Source organism: Triturus cristatus, chromosome 10, assembly GCF_964204655.1.
Source record: "Triturus cristatus chromosome 10, aTriCri1.1, whole genome shotgun sequence".
NCBI classification, from domain to species: Eukaryota; Metazoa; Chordata; class Amphibia; order Caudata; family Salamandridae; genus Triturus; species Triturus cristatus.
The window spans coordinates 1,181,071,696-1,181,091,406 of record NC_140593.1 but is presented as its reverse complement, the minus strand read 5'-3'; the positions used below and the strand labels follow the sequence as shown (position 1 = coordinate 1,181,091,406).

General features: G+C 47.1%; 1 protein-coding gene across 1 annotated transcript in view; it reads right to left on the bottom strand.

The window, feature by feature from the left end:
* The window catches only part of LOC146796956 (anterior gradient protein 2 homolog), an 85,687-nt gene that overhangs the window by 4,290 nt on the left and 61,686 nt on the right, over window positions 1-19,711 (bottom strand). Inside the window, exon 7 of the mRNA XM_085629583.1 lies at window positions 14,903-14,986. Within this exon, the coding sequence (XP_085485709.1) occupies window positions 14,903-14,986 (84 nt within the window). The remainder of the gene's footprint in view (window positions 1-14,902; window positions 14,987-19,711) is intronic.

Genomic DNA, 19,711 nt, shown 5'->3' with positions numbered 1-19,711 from the left:
GCGTCAGAATCTAATACCACCACAAGGGTGAGGTTAGGGAGGCACTACGAAAATAAATGTTTTAATTTCTCCTCTTTTTTCACTGTTTTTATGTGTGCAGCATTCTGCAGCAGACAGAGAAAGAGAAAATACCCTGGAATGATAGGTTTTATGCAGGTAGGTGTCCCTTCTTGCACAATATCAATCAACTCCACAACACAGTCACCCTTGCACCATGGAGCAAGGGTGCCTACGTTGGCGCATGGCAGCCATTGTGTGTCAACGTAGCGGAAAAATACAGGGGGGCTTATTCATTAGCCCCTTACGTCAGTTTACCGCCGCCAGTGCATCATTTTCTTGACGTACTGGCAGAGTAAATTTTGCACCGTTTATACTAACCCTGAGCATATGTTTGCGAAGTAGCGCTACGCGTAGCTACGCGAAGTGCACTTCGCACTACGCGAGCTACGCGTAGCTTCGCAAACTGCGTAGTGCACTGTGCAAGATACTGTTTGCACTGATTGCACAGTGCCGGATGCTTGTCCGCACTGTGCAATCAGTGCAAACGGCATCTTGCACAGTGCGAGCTGTTGTTTTCTGCTGCTTGAGTAGATTTTTACACGAGCGGCAGCTTTCTCAATGCGGACTGGTAGTTTCTCATCGCGAGCGGTCGCGAGCATACACGACCACTCGCAATGAGAAACCTGACCTCCCCGCGTTGAGACTCTCGCCGGAAGGTTTATTTTCCACGCTCGCGATCGGCAACTTGATGTTGCTGATCGCGAACGAGGAAAAAGTCTCACCGGGATGTCATTTTGCTTGCTCGCGGTCGCCAACTTGACGTTGAGGACCGCGAGCAAGCAAAAAATGACCGCTGAACTACGCTACGCGTGTTTGCACTGTGCTACGTGCAATTCGCGTATTGCGAAGTAGCGCAAACTACGCAAGCGTAGTGTAGTGCTTTGCCCAGTCTTAGTATTTACAAAGTGACGCATCTAGGCATATGCGTGACCATGTAAAGCACTGTGCCACATTATACCTGCATCAGGTATGATGTATGCAGGGTGGACGTTCCCATGCAACAAAGCCTCGTAGGATTGACAATTCTAGGATGCCACTGCGTCTAAACCAGGGGTCTCCAACCTTTTGTGTAGTGAGAGCTACTTCTGGTCCGTGAAAATTGTCGTGAGCTACTAAACCCCAAGCAAGTCGCGCATTTTTCCGAGAGACCCTCCAACGCCAAATCTAATAGCTAAAAAGTGGACCACATTTGCAAATTAGGTTTTAAACTGTAATGTAAAGAAATTTCGTATAGGAGGTGTTTTTCAAGGTATGGAAGACTAGCTATTTGTGCTTGCAGCACGCAATGTTTGGCAATATCAGAAAAATTAACAATAAAAACCAGCCCACCAGCCAATGAAATCAGCCCACAATAGCCAAAAAACTACAGACAAGCATTGGCACAGCACACCAGCCAAAAGAATCGGCCCACAAACAGCCCAAAAAACAACCAATGCACTGATCTGTCAGGCCAGCCCTGCTGGTATGGCCTGGCTCACCTGTAGGACATTCCCTCCCCACTGACCTCTTGAGTGCAGTCCTATCAAATGGCGTCAGCCCCATCATGTATATATGGCTTAATGGTCAATAATGTCGCACATTTAACAATTGTGGCCATATACAAAGTGCATATTACAAACAGACACACTTTTCTGGCTCATGGCAGTGTTGTCAGGGCATTATAGGTGAGGAAATGTTTGTTTAAAAACTTCAGTTTTTACCCAATCATGTCAACACTGTGATATAAACCACTGTAGATACCATCTTACATGCTTCTCCGATCAAATATAAAGGTGACAGGCTGAAAAGGCAGGTGATCCTGTTGTTCAGTACAACTTGCACCACCTGCACCAGCACTTATTGCGCACAATGAATGAGCTGTCACAGGACTCAACGAGGTGCCATCAACAAGATATGAATTCACTCTGCCCTGTGCATATGTCTCTTTTAGGCTTTCGCCGGAGCAAGCGAGGTAGAGCCACAATTCAAGGGATCATCAGGAGGCTCACTGGGAGCCAGAATGTGAGGCCACTGACATTAAAGCACTTAGTAGCACTCAAGATGAGGGGGCTGGCCAAGAGGGCACTTCACCCTTTGGTTCTGAAGCCTCCAATTCTGGCTGGTCCCTAGTGGTGGCAAATGAAACTTCAAAGGCCACTACCTCTGCTCATGTGGCAATCACTATCACCAGCATTACCTTCAATCCTGTCCCCAGTACCAAGCCAGCACTAGGTAAACAAATGGACTGGTTTCTCCTTCATCCCAGGCATCTCTCTATTGCTCTCATCCCAGAAACACTGGAGGGCCTTAGGAACCTCCCTGTGGGGCAGACACATTGTTTTATGCCATCCAAGGCATCAGTCGGCAACTGCCTCAAGTCATTAATATCCTCGAAGACATGCACTCTGCCTTGTCTGCCACATAGAGAGGTCCTATCTCAACTAGTGGTTTAATAGACACCAGCGCTTCCAGCAAATCTGCCTCAATTCCTCCTTCTGCCCTAGTACCACCCTAACCCTATTCAACTACATGACACCAGCCCAACACTTGAACTGTTCCAAACGCCACTCCAGTTTCCCTTTCTGACCAAATTCCTCCACCTCCTTGCACTATTCCATCTATCCCTAAATCACCCCATATCCCAAAATACTCAAACCCACAAACCCCACCATTGCCTTCTTAAAGCCATGAGACCGGCCTGTGGCTTTATGCGCACACATGATCTGTGTTTATTTATAAGAACAAAAATCAGCCTTAGGGATCTAGACAACAGTACAGTTGGGCACTCAGGGTAGTGTTACATGTCTGTAACCATGCAGAGAACTTTTCTGTCCCAAAAGACATGCATAAGTGACTTTCATTCCTCAAAATTTGAAGTTAAATGACTTACAATCGTCACTGACCACATACCCAAGACAAGCAGTTTGAAATGTTTTAAGAAACGAATATTTGTTCAGCTGTTAAATGTTTTTTTTTTTTTAGAGATTGTAACTTTTTTGTCAAGCAACGCCTCCGCTACAACATTTTCGTGCCAATGAAAACAAATCAGCACTTTTATCATCCATCTGTCGGTTTCTTAAACTTTCTGCATTGAAAAAAGTTATATTTCCATTTTCTGCACGGGGTTGTAAATGTGCTGGAAATATTCTCATTTCCTGCAGAAAATAGCGCAATTTTGTGCATTTGTCGGCAAAAATGCATTCCGCTCTTCTCTGAAAAGATGTGAGTGAACTGGAGAGGATTTCCATCGCGGACAAAGCAAACTCAATTGTCTCAGGATGGTCTTCAGCGCTCTCACAATCTCGCAGTGGGCGCTAGATGTGATCACATCAAACGATAGGATTGTTGCAGATCTGTGGTTGTGATGTCGTTTGATAGTGCGCTGATAGATAGCATGACCTTTTTCACATGAATATGGGGGGAAAACGGTTGCCTTTTTATCCCGTTACTGTTTTTCTCATTGAGCAAGGAATAGCCCTAGCAGCAGCCGCTTACATCTGTGGGACTTCTGAATTGCTACGCTGAAACGCGCAGGATAGTTAAAGTCCTTTGAGGGAATTCTACATATAGTATAACATTTCTCTACTCCTACCGGCTTAAGTGTTGTGGGTCCAGGGTGTGCTCTCACGGCTTGCCTGCTGCTCCGATGCAATAGAAGGTGGCAGGCTGTACTGCTGAAATCAGCAGATGGCGCGGGTCCCGGCAGTTCTATGCCGCTTGCGCGACCTGGAAACCAGCTGGTCTGCCCTGCTATGCCTGCTTCAGCTCCGCACTAGCACCTTTCGCGCTCGTGACTCAAACAATGCACAGCGCGGTGCCAGTGAGGAAAAGGCAGGGGGCGCATAGTCCACTCCAGAGTGACGCTGCTCTCCACGTAGAAGAGGAACGTCATCCTCTTTGGCCCAACCCGCCCTAGCTAAGCTCAAAGCCAATCAGAGCTGCTAGTTTGGGTGAGGGCGGGCAACGCAGCCTGAAAAAAGCCTAAAAAGCCCAAACAACACTAAAGGCATACTAAATTGAGCAGCAAGTGTCACGAGCTACTCACAGGGTCTCGGCGAGCTACCGGTAGCTCGCGATCGACCGGTTGGAGACCCCTGGTCTAAACCTTATGCCAGCCTCATGACAGGCATAAGGGTAACACAGTGCCATAGGGATAGGCTGGCCCTATGCATTGCTGGAGTTGTGCCATGCTTGTGACACAACTGCAGCAATACGTGACTTTAGCACTGACAGATACATCAGGTGTCCAGACGTATCTGTCATGATTGTGACAAGAAGCATCATACAGTAACTACTGCATAGCCATGATGTTGCAAGTAGGGCGCAGTGAAAAGTGTCCAATTGCTGTTTTTATCACAGTGATGCAACATTTTTCATGAACAGGGCCAAATAACGCGCCCTATCTTATTGATAATGCGCATTCTTGACCTTTTGCTTTGGCGCAGGGCAGCTCAGCAATATTTCTCGCAGCGCTGTCCAGCACTCAGACATTGTATATGTGGGCCCAAGTGTTAGCAGCAATTTTAAGACCAGCTATTTTCTGGCCTAAGAAACTGCCTTTAATTGGACTTTGTGGCAGTTTTTACGGTTTATCGATGTACTGGGATTTCCATGTAAATTCCGTGTTGTGTGTTTACCTGCAGTTTTTTCATGGGAACGCCTACCTTGCATCTCATTTTTGTTAAGTCCCGCTAACAAAGGTGGCGATTTTGAAAATTCACGTTTCTGCTGGAAAATTGCCACTAACCGGAGTTAGCTGCAATTTGTAAATAAGGCGATAACAAATAAAGCCACGGTAACATCAAATCATTTAATGCTACGGTGGCTTTAAGTTCTTGTAAATGTGCCCCCCAAATGTTTCAAACTGTTTGTCTAGACACTTGGGAGACCATTAGATCATAGAGCACGAGTAACCATGCCAAACATGATACACTGATTGGCTAGACATGCCCCCATCTATCGGAACTGGATGCCAATAGAGCATGCCGTGATTAGACTTTACACAACAATACTTTAGGCAACTATATTTTAATTGCAACCATGGGTTTCCACTTAGATTCCCTATTTCAAGAAACTCATTTTCTCTTCAGTACCAGCTTTACCTATAGTTCCAGGTTCCAGGAGGTTACAATATTTACAATCCTATCCTTCCATAAATGAGTGTCAATATCTTATTTGGTGGCCTCCCAACAGGATTTCTGCTCAAAACACGAGACAATCCCTGACCCCTGTTAGACTACTGTATGATCCTGCTATAAGTGGGTGTTGCTCGTCTATCTCAAACAACCAACAGTTACATGCAATTCTACCTCCCAGGAAGATTGACAAGGATAAATAGGAATTGATAAAAAGACATTAAAAAAATATCTAAGCATAATTTTGTTGTCACATTGTGGCAGTTACCAGTCACACATCATTATACTACCATACCTTTTATACATATGACGCAAACGTACAGTATTACCTCCTTAGTCAAGTTTATGAGCTTTAAGGACATCCTAAACGCCTCCATTTCATCTAGTGTGGTCCCGACTGCCTGGAAGCAGGCTATGGTCAGAGCTCTAGTGAAGAAGCCCAACTTGGACCTTAATGATCTGAGTAATTATCGCCCCATATCCCTGCTCCAATGGATCAGCAAGATTCTGGAAAAATATATTAATAAACAACTAATCACTTTTCTGGAAGATCACCAACTACTGGACCCGACCCAGACGGGCTTCAGACCCAAGCATGGGACCGAGACCGCACTCCTTATGGTCACTGAGGAAGCGAGAAAGATCTTGGATCAAGGAGGATCAGTGGCAGTGATCCTCCTTGATCTCAGCACGGCCTTTGACACGGTTAGCCATAACACTCTGCTATATCGCATGTCCCAGGTTGGGATTGAAGACAAAGCCTTGTCTTGGTTCAAATCTTTCCTCCAAGACAGATCCTTCTGTGTGTTTGAAGACGACTCTGTCTCTGCCAGCAGACCTTTGAAATGTGGAGTCCCTCAGGGATCATCTCTAAGCCCTGCACTTTTTAACTTGTACATGAGGCCACTGGCTGACGTCATCCGTCCGTATGGGATTAAGATCATTTCCTACGCGGACGATACGCAGCTGGTGGTCTCCATGACTCAGGAAGCCACTCCATCGGCTCCAGGCGGGCTTAGAGAGTGCGTTGAAGAAGTGAAAACCTGGATGTCCCTTTCTTCGTTAAAACTGAATGGGGACAAAACGGAGCTGATGATCCTGGGCTCCCCAGACCCCAGCATTCCCCCCTCTTTATGGCCACCCAGTCTGGGCCCCCCACCTACTCCCAAAAACAGCATTAAAAGCCTTGGAGTGTGGCTGGACAGATCCCTGTCCTTTAATACGCAGTCCACAAAACTTTCGGCCACCTGCTTTGGCATCATGAAAATGCTGAAAAGAATCCTCCCCCTCCTTCCCTGGGATGCCAAACAAACTGCCATACAAGGCTTAATTCAATCGCGACTCGACTTCAACAACATACTTTATCTTGGTGCCCCCGAATCCACCCTCAGAAGGCTCCAGATAGTTCAAAACTGCGCAGCACGCATTCTATTAGACCTTCCCCGCAGACAGTCAGTGAGAGCAGGCCTGACTACCCTCCACTGGCTACCGGTGCGACAGAGGGTCCTGTTTAAAGCCATGTGCATTGCGCACCAGGCCTTCTGGAACACTGGCCCTAAAATTACCCAAGACTTAATTACCCATTATGTGCCCAACAGAAGCCTCCGCTCCAGTCAAATATTTCTTGCAAAAACCCCCAAAATAAAAAGATCCAGATCCGGAGGCAGGACCTTCTCTTTCAACGGTGCTAGAGCCTGGAACGCCCTCCCACTGCACCTTAGAGCTAATTCTAACCTCTCAACCTTCCGCAGACAACTAAAGACCCATTTATTTCACTCAGTCTAGCTAATCTCATTCCTAATTCTCCTTCTAAGCCTGCTGTAGGTATTCGGTTTTCCTAGCGCTTGGACGCCTCCGGGCAGCAATTCGCGCTATACAAATGTACATCCTATCCTATCCTATCCTTAAGAGCCTTTTTATGTATTCTATATTACCTGTCTTCGCAGCCAGTTTCCCAGTGTGGCAGGGAGATATGTTATGTGAATATTTCCACTTAATAAGAGATGAAAGCCCTGGTCTTTGGGTATATAAAACCTATAGCTCTTAGTTTTTAATTTGTACTCTTTTTTACACAAATCCCCTTTTTTTTAATGTACTTGTTTTTAAAACGGAGAATATCCTTACTTTCAATCTTTCTTTCTGCATCTCAATCATGATAAATTGGGAAAAGAGTTAAAAAAAGATCCTACATTTCTCATTAATCCATAAATGTCTACATATGTGCATATGTTCTTTTACCCCAATGCTAAATATTTTTGGATGAGTGCATTGTTCTAATGCATCTAGCTACTTAGAGCATTATGTGCTGGATGTACAAAACCCTTTGAGACTGCAAACCCAAAGAAAATATAAATAAACTTGTAACATAAGCAGAAAGTGGATTTCTATACAACTACACAATTTATTTAGAGAAAGGTGTTTTTAATGCATCAAGAAATGTGGCTATACTGCTCCACTTTATGGAAAATGTGTACTTTTTACCCCTCTAGGCTATGTGGAAAACATGCAGAAATATAATTTTCATATGGCTTTCTCCACTTGAATCAAAATCTGCAGTTATATCATTGATACCAGACATGGCTACAAAATTACCAGAGTTTAGGTTTTACAACAAATGGAGAGACATACTAAGGGCCCAAATGTTTCTAACTAAAGGTGTTTCAAACTAAAGGTTTCAAAGAGCTCTATTTATGATAATGTTTGGTGCATTTCTTTTTAAATATAGCTTCCTTATTCTTTGTTTTCCATAAACAGCAATCACAGACCTAACCTAAATGATGGTGGGATTTAACGCCCCCACCAAACCTCCAAATCTAATATACTTTCTGAATCTAATCATCTTTTGAATTTTACTCCTCGTTTCCAAATTATCTAGAGGACTGGATAGTCTCCAAATGTATGCTTTGTAATTTGGTATGCAGCGGAAATAAGGTAGCGATCAATAAAGGGGATTAGGGACTCCGGGAATCTTGACAACATTGCTTACATCTAGTAGGGATTTACATCTGGAAATTACAGAATTTCTTCTTTGCAAAGGGAGATTAAATGATTTGCCCAGACTCATATGATTTTAATTGAAGTGCCAAAGCAGAAATTAATTCTGAAGTTTTCAAGCTTTTGAGTAAGCAGTTCAGCCAGTAGACTTAATCTCAAACCTATCTCCGCCAACTCGTAGAGCACCAATCTGTAAGAATTTTACCACCCGGCCACTAGGTGACTTTCATGAAGGCCCTCTGTGGCCCTGCCTTAATCCCTAAATAGTAGTAACTACACTTACTTATACAGTTTGCATTTCAGATCCACATCATATTCCAGTAGAGGTTTCTGCACTACCTTCCTGATGCATCATGGCCCCTGTAGTCCTTTCTGTCTCCAAACCCTGACATGGTCACTTCCTGGTGGTGGTACTTTATTCCCTCTCTTAATTCGTGGATCCTACAGCCCTTTTCACCTCTTTATACCTGCCTTCTGCACTTTTCACCCTTTTGCCTATGGCCCAACACGTTTCTGAATTTCTCATGTCCTATCTTGTGTCTATTGAGTTCCATGGTCTTCCCCTTTCCAAGTCCCAGCTCTGCCTTCCCATAATTAGTGGTTCCCTGATTCTTTCCACCAGGTTTGTTCCATGCACCTGGCTATCTACATGCACCTGTACTCCTACCCTGTGACTCCAGCTATTTCAGTCCTGTGAGCCCATAGTGCAGTGGCTCGCAACTGACTTCTGTTGAGTGGCTTTGTGCTCTGTAGAGTTCCTACTGCTGCCATTCCAGGCTTGTTCTTTCAATCTGTTCCCCTTATTTCCTGAACCCATTTCCCTTCTTTTTGGCTATTTCTGTCGGTCTCTTGTTTTCCTGCATCTATGTTCCTGTGTTAGCATTTATTCCTAGTCTCTTGTCTGCACTCTTCGAGATCTGCCCTGTTATACGCAGAAACCTTGGGTTGTGTTTTGTGTTTATGTGGTCTGCAAATTTCCATCTTGCCTTGTTAGAGTTGTAGATCTTTCCTATTTTGTTTTCAGTATTTTAGTTATGTGTATTACATTACTGTTCCTGGCCCTGATTCCAGTACTGTTTTCCCTGAGCCGGGCTTCTCTTTTGTTGGTCCTTGTTCTGTTCCTTCCAATCTTGTCATGTGTACTATATAACAATGTTGATTATCATAACTACTAAGGGTGCCAGTATGTTTTTGCTGTCTTGTGCCCTTGATACAGAGATCCACCCAGTGCTCTTTTTCTATAAGAGCTGCTGGGAATCTCCCAGAACTCCATGAATCTGCTCCTTGACTTCTTATAATATCTTTCTGTGCTCACAGAGATATCACTTTGAAAAGCAGACAAACTATCATTCATGAATGAATGAATGAGGAAGCACTTGTAAAGCGCCTGGTTACCCAAGGGCATCCCAGTGCTACGTAGTACGTTAGCCCAGATTCACAGCAGATCAGGGACAAGCATTGGCATAGCCAATAGGTCTCGCCTTTGGGACCTTATAAGTCTTTAGCCATGTAACAGTTAATGTTGTTTCACTAAGGATATTGTGCTGCATAACTAAATACTTATAAGGTCCCAAAGGCGAGACCTATTGGCTATGCCAATGCTTGCCACTCACACCCTAAACTTCCATTGTTTTAACAACACGAACGAAACATGAGACAAACATCATGAGCTGTAATTCTGTTTTGGGAGTATGTTAAAGCTGATGTTTAAATATCTCCCAAAGCCATTCAAACATCAAATGTACAGTCTGCCAAGATTCGGTTAAATGCATTTGAAAGTTGATTCATCTACCCTAAACCTTTTCAATTAATAACATATTCCATGCCATTATATGCTAAAACTGGTCCATAATTCGTTTCCAGATGTTTGTTATTATTCTTATATATTCTAACACAACTATTACGTACATGGTCAGTTTACCAACCTCCTATACTTGGATATGGACAATACTTAAGACAAATGTGCTAAACTGTATTTAAAAAAACATTGGCAAATCCAAAGAGCTGGCTAACGCCTTTCAATGCCGAGACTGACTGGCTTTATCAGTGCTTATTTACAGATTTACATTTCACTCCTTTATATTTTGAAACACAAAGAGATAAACTGATTAGTACAGAATCACATTCTTTTTTTTGTTAAATGTTTCAAGGTCAGCGTCTCGCCGACTAGGCCACAATCGCGCCCATTCAATCCTTGGCAACTCTAGAAGAAAACAGCCATTCGACTTCCGTTGCCCATGCAAATGTTGGCCTCTTTCAGGAGTGCTGAACTCCGAAAGAGCCGCATGGTCACCAGGCTTACGTTTAGTCGGTCTTTTTTTACCATTCTGGCAACATCACGTGCCATGTTGGGCTTCGGGGCTCCTACTTACAATCCAAGACTCCCAAATATAATTGGCTAAAAAAGCAAGGGGATCAGTTGAAGACGACTCACATGACATGTGGCCAGTCGTGGTGGGGTATATGGCGGGGTGGGGGTGCTTCTAAGACCTACAGGACAGTTCTGCCTTAATTATCTCCCCCTGGGAGAACGGGGTGTTGGGAGCGCAGGCTTTCCCAGCCATGTGATCCTTGGCATTCCGGAACTTGTGATCTCCTTTGCGGGATGAGGGCAGCTCAGTTTCACCTCACCTTTGACCTGCCCCTCGGATGCCCACAAGCACAAAGGTCTGTGATGGTCTTAGCGGAGCTAAACCCCGCATTCCTTGCACAGACCAGGGGGCATGCCATGTGCAGCTTGTCAGGGAGAGACATCAGAGAGGCGTGAACGGCTGATGCATGGTCCGTGGGTTCCCTGCTGACCCTTTCCGGCAGCAAAGCTTTCTTTTATCGACCAGGGAGGTGAACGCCCATTTGTAAAATTATAAACGTGATACCAGAAAGGGCAGGTCTCTGTTGTCCAAAACGGGGCCATGAGCTGCGCGGTCCAAAGCTTCCCGGGAGCGGGGTGTGAAAGACGATAAATTCACCCTTTATCGGGAAAGTCTGGATGCCCAATGAGACTATTGAGGCGGGGCACGAGTGAGACCGTGTGTCCAGGTGTGAGACATATTCCCAGTGGTGAAGTCGTGAGGCGCATGCATAAAAAAGCAGGCAGCCTATGACGTTTACTTTTGGCTTTTTCGCCCGTCCCACTTGGACGAGCTCGCCTGCTTTTCTTCTGAAGTAAAAGCTTTCTTATCTTTATAGGGCCATATGTTTGGCCCCATAAAGATAAGAAACCTTTTAATTCAGAAGGAAAGCAGGCGAGCCCGTCCAAGTGGGACGGGCGAAAAAGCCGATCGAAAACGCCAGGAACAGCTCTTTTCCAATGGCTGGCCACCGTTTAGCATAAACGGTGACGCCAGCCAATGGAAAAGAGGGGCGGGGCTTAATGCCATTTACCGAAAATACCCCAAATCATTAAATCTCACCAGCGAGACTACACATGTGTGCAGCCTACGCCAGGCGAGACCTAAAAAAGGAGGATTTTTAACTGTTTACGGAAATACAGGTGGTTAGATTGAGAGCGGATGTGAAGGGGGATGAGATTCCAAATCTTGGCAACATTATATGAAAACAGATGGCCTCCACTTCTTGTTTGTTTGATTTTTGTTACTATTAATAAGTATTTATCCTCTGATCTTAGGGCTATTTTGGTAGGGATGGATCATAGCCTGAATCAACGGGGATCCTTTTCCAGCTAGTGCTTCATGTGCAATGCACATAGCTTCAAATTGAATACTCTCCTGGATGTGTAATGAGGTCAAAGCAGGTTTGGCTGTGAGCAGTTTTGGAACATTTAGGAGCAGCCGAGCTGCACAATTTTGGAATGTCTGTAGTATTTTAGTAGTGGAAAGTGGTGCTCCTAAGTAAATAGCATTTGCGTAATCCAGTCGAGACAGGATTTATGCTTGTACTAGCAGCCTTCTGGCCAGAAAAGGTAGTAGAGGGAGAATTTTCCTAATCATCCGCAAAAGGCCGTAGCAAATGCCTGCCACCCTCCGCGCTTGTTCCTTAAGGTCTAGGTTGGAGTCGAGTACGACTTCTAGGCTTTTTATATACTTTTTCGGGGTGGGGGGGGGAGCCCAGACCGTTAGGCCACTAGGAGTCTATGTTAAGGAGGGCCACTTTGCCAAGAAGCATAATTTCCGTTTTTGCTTCATTGAGCTTCAGAAATGAGGTGTTCATCCAACTGGCCACTTTTCCTAAGCAGGATGTAAGAGCAGATCCTGAGTTGTCATTTTTACTCAGGGAGACGACTAACTGAGTATTGTCTGCATAAGTGACGATCTGCACTCCGAACGGGATGACTATATGAGCCAGGGAGCTCAGGTAGACGTTAAACAGGGCGGGGCTTAATGCAGATCCCTGAGGGACTCCACATGTAAGGGGTATCTGTTTGGAAATACTATCATCCTCAAAGACTGAGAAGACTCTATTTTCCAGCAAGGATTGCAACCATGTTAGTGCTATTCCGTTAACTCCAACATCTCGATGTCTGCTAATCAGGAGCGAGTGGTTGACTGTATCGAAAGCTGCGCTTAAAACTAATAAGATAATTACAGCTCAGCTTCCGCAGTCGAGAATTTTCCTCGTTTCCTCCACTACCGCCAGGAGAGCAGTCTCAGTGCCCTGCTGTGATCTGAAACCTATTTGTGAGGAGTGGAGCAGGTTGTTATTTTCCAGGAAGCCGGACAGGTACGAGTTTACATGCTTCTCGGCGATTTTGCTTATGTCAGGCAGCAAGGAAATTGGTCGATAATTGGACCAGTCTTCCAGGTCTAGATTGGGTTTCTTTAGCAGGGCTTTGACCATCACTTGTTTCCACAGGGGGGGTAAAACTCCCGTGAGGAAAGAGGCATTATTCAGGTCGACTATGACTGAAGAGTTGGTCTTATTAATCTTGTATAGAATAGTGGGCGGAGCTGGGTCAGCAGGTGAGCCCGATTTAAGGTGGGTCAGAATTTCAACTAAGGAATTCTGGTCCAGTGGGGGAAATTCTTTCAGTAGGACTTGTTCCTTTCTTGGATCGATTTGAGGGACCAGCTGCATGTCACTTTCCAAGGGAAAGGACGTATAGATGGTTTGTATTTTGGTCAAAACGATTTCTGCAAGCTGGTTGCAACGAAGTTGGGGATTATCTGCAGTCTGTGAGGGGGCAAGAGGAGTCAAAAGTGATTTAGCAATGAGGAAGATTTCATGCGGAGAGTTTACCGCTGATGTTATTTTATCTTGATAGTAGCAGCTTTGTGCAGATTTTATTTCTGTTTTGTAGTGTTTGATGGCTTCTCTTTATTTAGTTTTATTGATGAGTGAGAAGTCTTTTCTCCACTTCCTTTCCAATACTTTGCATTTTTGCTTAAGTTTCCGGAGTCCCGGGGAGTACCAGGGATTTCTGTTAGTGCCAGTTTTTATCTGTATCTCTTTTTTTGGAGGATAGTGTTTAGCGAGGACTCTAACCACCAAAAATATGTTTTTTTGTTTTTCTGGCCGGTGGGCTTATTTCCTGCCTGGACCACGTAAATGGGAGCAGAAAGTGATCCGACCAGGGGAGTGGGATCGGTTGGGAGGTAGCCAATGTTTGAATATTAGAGAAGATGGGCCCAGTAAATGACTTTTATTGTATGTTGGCCCTAAGACTTTTTGATTGAGCTGAAAGGCGGCTAGCCCTTCAACAAAGTTTGATATTTGGGGAAGTAGAACATTATAAAAATGTATATTAAAATCTCCCAATACCGTGAGGTTAGGCAGGGAGCTTGCCAGATTGACTACAATTTCAGGTATAGACTGGCAGAATGGACTAATGGGGCCGGTAAAGTAAAATTCCCGATAGGGAAGTAACATGGGGTACCCGGATAGAGAACAGGATGCTTTCACAGTTAAGAATGGGGTTAATAGTAATGCGGCATTTAAAATCATCCTTATAGATGATGGCAATACCCCTCCCCGACCAACATCACGGTCTTGCCTCTGTATTATATATTGAGGTGGGAGGGCTTGTACGGTAGCATAATCTGATTCTTTCTTCAACCAGGTTTCAGTGAGGAACAGGATATCAGGTTTTTCCTCCTCTAGCAAGATGCGGAGTTCCACAGCGTGCCTGGACAGGAAAAGACAGTTGAGCAAAAACATTTTGAGCTCCCTTTCCCCTACTAAGGGGTTGAGCCTGCATATAGGAGTGCAGATTTTATAGTCACAGCTAGAACAGTGTAGGACATGGTGCTCAGGACTTACGCGTCCACTGCGCAGTCGCCTCATTGGCTCCTAATGAAGCCGACTGACGTGATGACGCGTGGAGGCTCTAGCGCGTGTAGTTGCGATCGTGATCATGATCGTTTGTCTCTCCTTTCCCTGTTTTACCTTCCTGTTATTTGTACATGTGTTATCTATGTAGTTTTCCCTTTAGACTTCCAGCTGCATAATCACTGAGTGTTCCAACCTGCTTCAGCCCTCTGCTTCTGTATTGCTTACCTTCCAACCTTCAGGTACTCTCAAGTTCCTATTGTACCCCTTCTCAGGAAATCCCTCTTCCTTTATAGAACACAAACAACCCCAGTTATCCAGCCTCACCCCAATCTCGCCCAGCTAGTTTCCTGACACTCTCTGCAGAACTTCCAGAGCTTCAGATGCCCTTTATCTTGTAGAACATTATCCCCAACACTAGAAACACTGCCTCTCCCACAACAATATAAAATGACTTGAGGTGAATACTCCAGATACCAACAGAGAGATCTCAATTATACTCTACTTACGCAGCGGTAGGTCCTTTGGCTCATAGGCAAACTGGCGGTTAGAATATGGCCCAGTGATGTCAGCTCGCACAGTCAATGAAGGGTCTGAAATCAGATGAAAGTACCATGAGTTTTTTTGTTGCAATCTTGATTCCTAGTCTTTGCACCTGATTTAGAATTTGCAGGATTGTACTACATCTAGCAATGTGGCAGATAACATAATCTCTGCCATCCTGACAAACTACAGTCAGTTAAATTGAGTTATATAATCGCCTTCCAAGCAGCTATCTCTATGCACTGAAAGGAACTGCTATGTCTGTCCATATACAAAAAGGTTGGTGCACAACTGCCATCAGTTTCGACAGACAGGAACATAATTGCAGGACCCACTCTAAACATTCAAGGCTGGCACAGGTAAGAGTGGTGGGGCGGTGCGGGTGGGGGGAAGTTGACAGATGACGGGACTCGTGGATGCCGCGAGTGCAAGGAAAGTGGTTTTATTTATTTTTTCATTCAATTTTACCTATCACATCGTCTGTCGACTTCCCCCCACCCTGTCCCGCTCCACCACTCTTACCCGTGCCAGCACGCCTAACAGCCGCGGACCGTACAGGTAACAGCGGTGGGGTGGTGAGGCCAGGTAAGGGGGGATTGTGAGGGACTATGCCGAGGGAAAACTCATTATTTATTTCGTTTACCCTCTGCATCGTCTCTCGAAATCCCCCCTTACCCGGCCCTACCGCCTCACCGGTGTTACCTGCATGGACCGCAGCTGACGCCTGACTCTAAATACGGCAGAAGGTGGTGTAATCTCCTTTATCTGATGCCATCTATTCTGTCGTGCAATCGGAGGTAGTTTACTGTCGATAGAGCCAACAGAGTTTCCATCAAGGGAATACTTATTGTCTGCTATATCGGAATGAAGTGAGCAGGCTGAGGGTTTGGCGGACAGGGTGCTCTTTCACCTTTGCACTGGAGTACTCTGTGTGTCAAACTTTAAAGCGGGCCCTTTGTGTTTGCAAAGTTTCACAGTTTAGCTTTGCCAAAAAAACACAGCTTTTTCTACAATAAAAATATATATTTTTTTGCAAATACTTAAGTATTTTCACTGCAGGTGATGTCAGGAAAGGTGGAAAAGGTACGCACAATGTTTCTCTGCACGTTTACCTTGTGTGAATATTTTTTATGAACAATGAAACTGCAGGAAAAGAGCACTATGGCTCTCTTTCTGGCATGTGAGCTAATCTCAGTTTGGGGTAAAAGAACAAGTTACTAACCTTCGGTAACGATGTATCTGTAAGAAACATTAGTTAGTTAGATTCCTCACCTTAGAATATCCCCAGGCGTCAGACTGGATCCGGAAGATTTTTCGTCAGCAATACCCCTTGCGCGTCGCTAGGCGTCGTCTGCGGCTCCGCGTCCGTCGTCGGCGTCGTGCGCCGGGATGACGTCGTCGGAGTACTTAGACGCCGCCCTCGCGCGCTGACGTCAGTTCTTGTACATAGCCTTCCGCGCCAGGAACGCAGAGCCATGCAAAGACCGACACTGGTGCCAAAAATAAAATCTAGGGGCCTGAAAGGACAACCTTAACCCTAGATGTCAGTTCGCAGAACGGGGAGGATGGGAGGGTCGGTGAGGAATCTAACTAACTAATGTTTCTTACAGATACATCGTTACCGAAGGTTAGTAACTTGTTCATCTGAAAGAAACACGTTAGTTAGATTCCTCACCTTAGAATAGATACCCAAGCAATACCATCCCCGGTGGTGGGTCTGCGAACCAAGATCACACCAGAAAGTCCTGGAGGACAGAACGGCCAAAGAAGCCATCCCTCCGGACTTGGCTGTCAAGGCAATAATGCCTGGCAAACGTGTGTAGCGAAGCCCACGTCGCCGCCTGACAGATGTCCTGCAAAGGGACTCCCCGTCCCAAGGCAGTAGTAGCCGCCGTGGCCCGAGTAGAATGGGCGCGCAGCCCAACAGGAGGGTCCTTTTTAGCCAAGGAATAGCAGATTTTTATACACAAAACGACCCACCGAGAGATGGTTCGTTTGTGCACAGCTTTCCCCTTCTTAGCGCCCACGTACCCAACAAAAAGCTGGTCGTCCACCCGGAACTGTTTTGTGCGGTCCAGATAAAAGGAGAGTGCACGTTTTGGGTCCAGACGGTGGAGCCTCTCTTCCTCTTTGGAAGGATGCGGAGGCGGAAAGAAGGTGGGCAAGGTGACAGACTGCCCAAGGTGAAATGGAGTCACCACTTTAGGAAGAAAGGAGGGACGAGGCCGAAGGACAACCTTGTCCGGATGAACAGATAGAAAAGGAGGCTTTGAAGATAAAGCCTGGAGCTCACTCACCCGTCTAGCCGAGGTGATGGCTACCAGAAAAGCAGTCTTTAGAGTTAGAAGACGAAGAGGGCAATTGTGAAGAGGCTCGAAGGGAGCGCACATCAGGAATGTCAAAACCAGATGCAAGTCCCACTGAGGCATTACAAAAGGGACAGGAGGGAACGTGTGTGTAATGCCTTTGAGAAAGCGTGTAACCACAGGGGACTTGAAAAGAGAAGGCTGATCAGGAAGCCGCAAGAAGGCGGAGATGGCAGCAAGATAACCTTTCAGGGTGCCCAGGGCAGAGCCCTGCCGGGCCAGAGAAAGAAGGAAGAGGAGAACCTCAGAAAGAGGGGCGGAAAGGGGATCCACAGCCTTTGCTGTGCACCATGCCACAAATTTGTTCCACCGGCAGGCGTATACCGTCTTTGTGGAGGGACGCCTGGCTGCCAGAATGATATCACAGACTTCAGGAGGCAAGTCAAATGGCATCAACTGCCGCCGCTCAATCTCCACGCATGGAGGTGGAGGCTGGACAGGTTCGGGTGGAGGACCGTCCCCTGCTGCTGCGACAGAAGATCCTCCCGAAGGGGCAGACGTATCGGGGGATTGGTCAACAGACTGAGTAGCTCGGGATACCAGTATCTTCGTGCCCAATCCGGAGCCACCAAGATGACTTGGGCCCGGTCGCGCCTGATCTTCTTCAGCACTCTGGGCAGAAGTGGTATAGGCGGAAAGGCGTACAACAGACCGCAACTCCACTCGTGACGAAAAGCGTCGCCGAGCGAGTGCCGCCTTGGAAATTCCAACGCGCAGAACTGCTGACATTGCGCGTTCTCTTCGGTGGCGAATAGATCTAACCAAGGCTCTCCCCACTGCTGAAAGAGGCCTTGCACCACTTCGGAGTTCAGACGCCATTCGTGATCCATCATGCACCGGCGGCTGAGTTCGTCTGCTCTGGCGTTCAGAGAGCCCGCCAGATGTTGAACCACCAGGGTGACGCCCTGGTGTTCCAGCCATGTCCAGAGGCGCAGAGCCTCCTGACAAAGGGTCCACGACCCCACCCCGCCCTGTTTGTTGCAGTACCACATGGCGGTGGTGTTGTCCGTGAACACCTGCACGACACTTCCCCTGACAGAGGGAAGGAAGGCTTTCAGTGCAAGCCGGATCGCTCTCAACTCCAACAGGTTGATGTGGAGACGAGACTCCGCCGGAGACCAGAGGCCTCTGATCTCCGCCTCTCCCATATGGCCACCCCATCCCAGGAGGGACGCATCCGTCACTACGACATGCTCCGGTTGGGGAAGGGAGAGGCTCTTGCCCGTGACCCACTCGCGGTCCGTGAGCCACCACTGCAACTGCAGTGCAGTACCCTCCGAGATCAAGACATGGTCGGACAGGTTGCCGTGATGCTGGGCCCACTGAAACTTCAGGTCCCACTGCAGAGCCCGCATGCGCCGCCTGGCGTGATGCACTAGTAGGATGCAGGAGGCCATCAGCCCCAGAAGCCGCAACACTAGCCTGACCGAAACCCGGGATAGAGGCCGAAAGATGGGAATCAGGGCCTGTATATCCCGGACCCGCTGTTCCGGTGGATGGACCCGGAACTGCGCCGAATCGAGAACCGCTCCGATGAAGAGGAGCTTCTGAGAGGGACTCAAGTGTGACTTCGGCACGTTGATGGAAAACCCCAGCAAATGCAGGAGATCCGCCGTAGTCTGGAGGTGGGAGACGACTGCCTGGGGCGAGCCCGCCTTCAACAACCAGTCATCGAGATAGGGGAAGACTGGGACCCCTGATCTGCGCAGATGAGCTGCGATCACCGCCATCACTTTCGTGAACACCCGAGGGGCACTGGTGAGGCCGAAGGGGAGCACGGTAAACTGAAAGTGCTCTTGGCCCACCGTGAACCGCAGGTAACGCCGGTGGGCCGGCAGGACGGGGATATGGAAATATGCGTCCTGCAAGTCCAACGCTACCATCCAGTCTCCAGGGTCTAGGGCAGCTAAAACCTGAGCCAACGTTAGCATCTTGAACCTTTCCTTTCGGAGGAAGGCATTGACGTTCCGGAGGTCCAAGATAGGGCGCAGGCCCCCCTTGCCCTTCTTGGGAACCAGAAAGTAGTGGGAATAACAACCACGACCTACTTCTGGACTCGGAACGCGCTCGACGGCCCCCTTGGCCAAGAGAGCCGAAACTTCCTCGCGGAGAAGATCCAAATGATCCCCCGAGATACGGTGGTGCTGCGGTGGCATGGCTGGAGGGGTCGTCTCGAAGGGGAGGGAGTAGCCCCTTCGGACGATTTGCAGCACCCACCTGTCCGATGTTATGGACCGCCAGTGGAGCAGGTGATGGCGAACTCTGCCGCCCACTGGCGTGGTATGGGCCTGAAAGCTCGGACTAGGAAGGCTTTGAGGCGGATGCTGCCGGGGTGGATGTGGGCTGACCACGTCGGCCTCCATTTCCGCCACGGCGGAAGCCACGTCCGCGACCGCGCGCAGGTTGGTT